The following is a 5,236-nucleotide window of genomic DNA, read 5'->3' as shown; positions in this document are numbered from 1 at the left end:
TATACAGGGTTAATGTTTTATTGTGCACCATCCCTGTTCAAATAAATAAAAAAAAATTATAATAACAGACAGATTCACAATGGAGAGTTGTTTAAGTGGAACCAGATATTAACTTTTTTTATTCAATGCATTTTTCTTCCCTGTCAAAACGCCTACATTACCCACAATTCAACTCAACCACCAACAACTGGGTTGAGATTCGGGTGTCATGCTAGTAGTAACTAATGTCACTAGCTGCAAGCACAGATAAGGAGTGGGCTACAGACGTCTGGTCAGCTCACTTCTTTTTTAACTCCACACCTCCAGATTTGTTTCACTGTCAAACTTGTATGCTGCTTCTAGTGACTTGAGGCAATTTAAACAACTTTTTAAAACTTTTTTCATATAATTCTCCTTAACTTTTACTCTGATGGTGTTTCTGTTTCTAGAAACCACCCTCCCAAACCTCTAGAAATATTACTCACCGCCACTTTGTAGGCAGCCTCTATGTAGAAGACCAAGTTTTGGATAAAGGCTACCTCATCCAGGTTTGAGATAATACGAAGACCTGCGTTATAACGTGACAAACTCAGCAACCAACTCATGTTCAGCATTGTTTGTTGCATAATGAGCTTGTTATTAGAAACACAATCAGAAATGGCAACAAATATAAACACCACTCTGTATCACCACTGTACCTGAGGCTGTCATCTGTGCCAGCATCAGCAGGTAAATGGAGGTGGCGTCCACCTGGAGATGGCCCCACTGGTCGTCCCCGACCACCGTGGCACAGGTGGGAGTATCATATTTGGCATGCAAGCAATCTTTTGTACTCTGCGTGCGTTTGAACTCCTCCACCTTGGCCACCTGAAGACACATGAACATGCAAATTCTTTTATTCTGCAAATGCAATATACACACGCACACACCAATGGACAGCTCAGTGTTTGTGTTGTCCGTGCCAGAAGGGACCAAGAAGGGATATGGCAGGATTAGCATAAAAACTCAGACCCCTCAGTGGTTGACATTTGTCTTTTTGTTGAGTGTCTAAGCAGAAAAGGACAAAGCCTCTTGGCTTTATGACTCCCTGAGCACTGCAGCATTTCCACTCTCTGCTGGGAATTTGGCATCTTCATCTTATTTCCAGTAATCGGAAGGTGAGATCAACAAACAATACACAATGTCACTGCAGCCAGGCTTTCACTATCACTTTCACGTTAACATTTAGATCACCAACATGTTGGTAATCATTAGAAAGTTTATTTTTCGGACTAACTACCTGTATTCACCTGAGTTTGGCATGCCTGCACAGACAGAACTGTGGTCAGAAACATGCTGTGTACATAAAAGAGTCTGTTTAAATACCAGAGTATACAGAGATAACATATTGTGGTTTCCCAGAACCAGAACACAGGTTTATCGGATTTTCTACCAGGATATGATGTTTGTATGTGCAAACACAAGTGAGCATGTTAACACTTCTTGTGAGCCTGTGTGGGTCTTACCTGTCTCATCATGCACTGCAGAAGTCCCTGCATCAGTTTCACCACACTCTGCCAACAAACAACAACAGCTTCATCAGCTAACTACAGAAATCAAACAGAATGTCACAATAATACAAATGTTTTTTTTTATTTTCAGTAGAGGTGGAAATCAGAAATCCATTAGCTGATTTGAATCACTATGTTCAGTTCAGTTCAAATATTTGTAGTTAGTTCACTCTAAGCACTCATATCGCGGCCCAAATGCACTTTAGTGTGTACGTCAGTAAGTGAATGCATAACTGTTCAAAGGCACCTTAGTACATACAACAGTAAGTGAATATTAAATGATTAAAATAAGCAATGCACCACTATTTTTTATTTCAGAGCAATCAAATAATGTATTGCATTTATTGATGTGTTATTAATAATTCAATCTATAAAATGATTCAAAGAACTAAAGTGATGTTTTTAATTTGCTACTTACTCTAACAGCCACTCTTATATAATTTATAATAATATGATACAAATGTTTTTTTATCACTCAAGTTTAATTTCTTACACAGACTGGTTATCTATTCATTATCTCAATCAACCAGCTTATTAATGACCCTTTTTTTAGCACTGACTTAATTATTCTACCAAGTTAGATCTTTAACATTTTTGTTTTATCATACTTTATATTCCCCTGAATTTTTTTTTGTTTTAAACATCAGTTTGAGAAAGAGATATTCTGTTTTGGTTTAATGTGAGATTTTAGTTTAACTGCAGCCTACATTTCTGTAAACTAATCAAATAATGTGAGGTGGTGCACACATAAAGGTTGCTGCTCTTAAATATTTAACCCAACATACAATGTAGAACAAACAAACACTGCTGTACTCATTAACCCTCTCTCTCTGAAACAAACACACCTGCTCCAGTTCGTAGGCCTTGGCCTTGTCTTCATCGCGGTCAGCGTTCTTGCGGTAGGCCATGCCCAGCCCCCACACAGCCAGCACACTGTACACATTATCCCTCACCCAGGCATCCTTCATCTGGGCACTGGCGGGCAGAAGTCCTGTCACTGGGTTCTGAAACAAATACACAACAGCTTAATTTACAGTAAGGACTGTAACACTTTTACAGTTTCTGTTTGATGTACTCATGAAAATATCTGTAAGCTGTTACAATTCAGGTAAGAGAATGTTTGACGATAAATAAAAACTTCTCAAGGTGTACTTCTAGGTTGTTACAGTATGCTGTAGCGTGTCTTATGGCCCTGGGTCTCGCCTCTCAGCTTTTCAAACCCAATCAAGAATTATTTAAGAAGAAAATAACTTTAGAGCTGCCGCTAACAATTTCTTTCTTTTTATCTATTTATCTGCCAAATATTTTGCTGTTTTATAAAAACATATAAAAGCACAAAATCTAAATCACTTAATCTTTATTATATTTACTGCTGACAATGTGTTGTTATTACATTCTCGTACAAATACTAAAATGTAACATTTTGAAAGATAAGGCAAGAAACGAACAGCTCTTCTTAGATTTAAATTAAACATTATCAGAGTATTATGTCTCTATCAATGAAAGTGAGTGTGATTTTAAGTTGGGTTGGGTTTGTGCATGAATAATAAAGAATTTACATAGTTTCAGTTTCTGGTTGAAGTACCAATAACTTCATTGTGTCCCCTCTCCTAAAAAACAAACCTCCACCTTTGCATATACATGCTCAGTAAGGAAAGTTGGCACTGTTTTCTATTATGAACCCTCTGGGTCACAGTTTAAACTTAGACAGTTGTTGTTGCGCCTCAGTGTGACCTCAAGTGCTGAAAGATAAAGGTCCTCAGCCTGTTCCAGGGGCTGAACTTTGCTCATGCCTTGTTTACTTCCATGCAGCTCAATCTGGTTGAATTGGAACCTATACAGGGTACATAACACCTACATACTTCTGCAGGAGAACACAGAGGACTCTACACCTGATATAATTAACACAAAATACAATTAACAAATGATTATGATGTATTATTATAGATTAAGCTACCCGTTACTATGTAAAGTAGTTAGAATTATCCCTACATTTACCAGCTGCAACATTAAAATGATGCTAAAGTGGTAATGCATCAATAATTATAATTCAGTTATATAATGTATATTATTCTGAAAGGGCCATATGTTGTATAATAATAACTTTAAGTATTTTTTGATTTAAGTACACTTGCCTAGGGGACTTTTACTTGTAACAGAGTATTTCAACACTGTGCTATTGCTACTTTTACTTAAGTAAAAGATCCAAATACTTCCTCCAGCCTTGCCACTTGACCTCACAGCACTGACTCCTCTCCTGTATCCTGCTCTGTATGTCTGGACTCACCTGGTGGCACAGGATCGTCTCTTGGACCAGCCTGGCATAGCCATCCAGCCTCACTCCTGAGTTACTGCGGCTCCTCATCCTCACTGATCACTGCACACACAACAGGTTATGTCTGAACAAAGTATAAAGCTTGGTTATTTAACTTAACTTTATGCCATGCAGTCACAGCGACTACATGCAGCTGAATCCCAGAGGTAACTTACCCGGCAGTGACCCATCATCCTTGCAGCCCTGCAGAGCGGATTCAATCTGACAGCTTCTGCAGAGGCTGCTCTGCTACAGCCTGCTAGCCGAGTAGCATCCAGCTGTTACTGACGATAAAAACATTGGTACCGTTTGAGCTCAGAGTATTCACACACTCACACACACACACAACCCGGTATTTTGGTCCGAGTCCGAACAACAAATGACAATACGTGACGTTTCACAGATTCTTGTGCGGTGTGCGTGTGAAAGCAATTGTAGAGTGATACTGATAAAAATACATTCTGTTCCTGTTGTTTGATTGTTAGACAACAGGGGGCACCAAATCACTTCTGTTTCTTCCCTGCCAAAGGTTTGAAGGCACAAGCTTTACTGTCACTAAATGATTTTAAATGGAGTATTTCTACACAAACTGATGTATTGCTACTTTTGTAAGTAAAGTAAAAGATCTGAATACTTTTTCTACCACTGTAAATATTATATTATTGGTTACTGATGCATTTGAATGGTTGTGCTGGAGCAAATATGTTGTTGGCTGGTTTATTTACACTATAGCAATGCCTCAGATTTGAAATGCTTATTATAGGTTTTATATGCAAATAAGTTATTATAATTAGTTATGTTAATTTTAGATTGTTAATGGGCTGGTTGCACAGTACACATTTTTATTTGTATTTCTTTTTTATATATATTCTTTATTATCAGAAAACAGCAGAGTGAGCATTGTGAAAAATGAAAACATAAACACAAAATACAATGATTTGTCTATACATACACACATACCTCATATTAATGATTGCTACAGGTCCACTTAGGAGAGTTGCATGCTTTTTCACTGTCACAGAGCCATCGTTACTGTTATTTTATTACTGTTATAAGTCCAACTGTGTTTTTCATGCTGTGACAATATCAAAATGTCTGCTGTTCAACCAGACAGTCCATACTGAAGCATTAATGGGAAGCATTTTACCACTGTTACTAGTTGGTCAAGGCAGAGCCAACTTTTACTACTTTATATAGCGTTTGGTATAATTCCAACAATATGCATCGTGTTTTACAAACTGGTCATATCTGTGACTTAGTATCTTGTATTGTTAAAAGGTAAGTCTAAGCAGGCTGTAACTTCTACATAGAAAACATGCATATAATGTCCATACACTAACTATCTAATGTATGTAAGTTATTACAGTCTTCCCCATTCACTCAGATTCACTGA

General features: G+C 37.6%; 1 protein-coding gene across 2 annotated transcripts in view; it reads right to left on the bottom strand.

Moving 5' to 3' along the window:
- The window catches only part of phka2 (phosphorylase kinase, alpha 2 (liver)), a 15,908-nt gene extending 11,603 nt beyond the window's left edge, over positions 1-4,305 (bottom strand). For both annotated transcript variants that reach the window (XM_035652514.1, XM_035652515.1), the window contains exons 1-6: positions 4,020-4,305; positions 3,817-3,906; positions 2,375-2,533; positions 1,485-1,532; positions 678-846; positions 465-547 (exon numbers count right to left, since the gene is read on the bottom strand). In XM_035652514.1, the coding sequence (XP_035508407.1) occupies positions 465-547; positions 678-846; positions 1,485-1,532; positions 2,375-2,533; positions 3,817-3,894 (537 nt within the window). In that variant the 5' untranslated portion in view covers positions 3,895-3,906; positions 4,020-4,305. The remainder of the gene's footprint in view (positions 1-464; positions 548-677; positions 847-1,484; positions 1,533-2,374; positions 2,534-3,816; positions 3,907-4,019) is intronic.
- Positions 4,306-5,236: the final 931 nt, after the last annotated feature.

This window comes from Morone saxatilis, unplaced genomic scaffold, assembly GCF_004916995.1.
Source record: "Morone saxatilis isolate NCDOM2014 unplaced genomic scaffold, NCSU_SB_2.0 Contig11, whole genome shotgun sequence".
NCBI lineage: Eukaryota > Metazoa > Chordata > Actinopteri > Moronidae > Morone > Morone saxatilis.
This window is presented reverse-complemented; position numbering and strand designations above follow the sequence as displayed.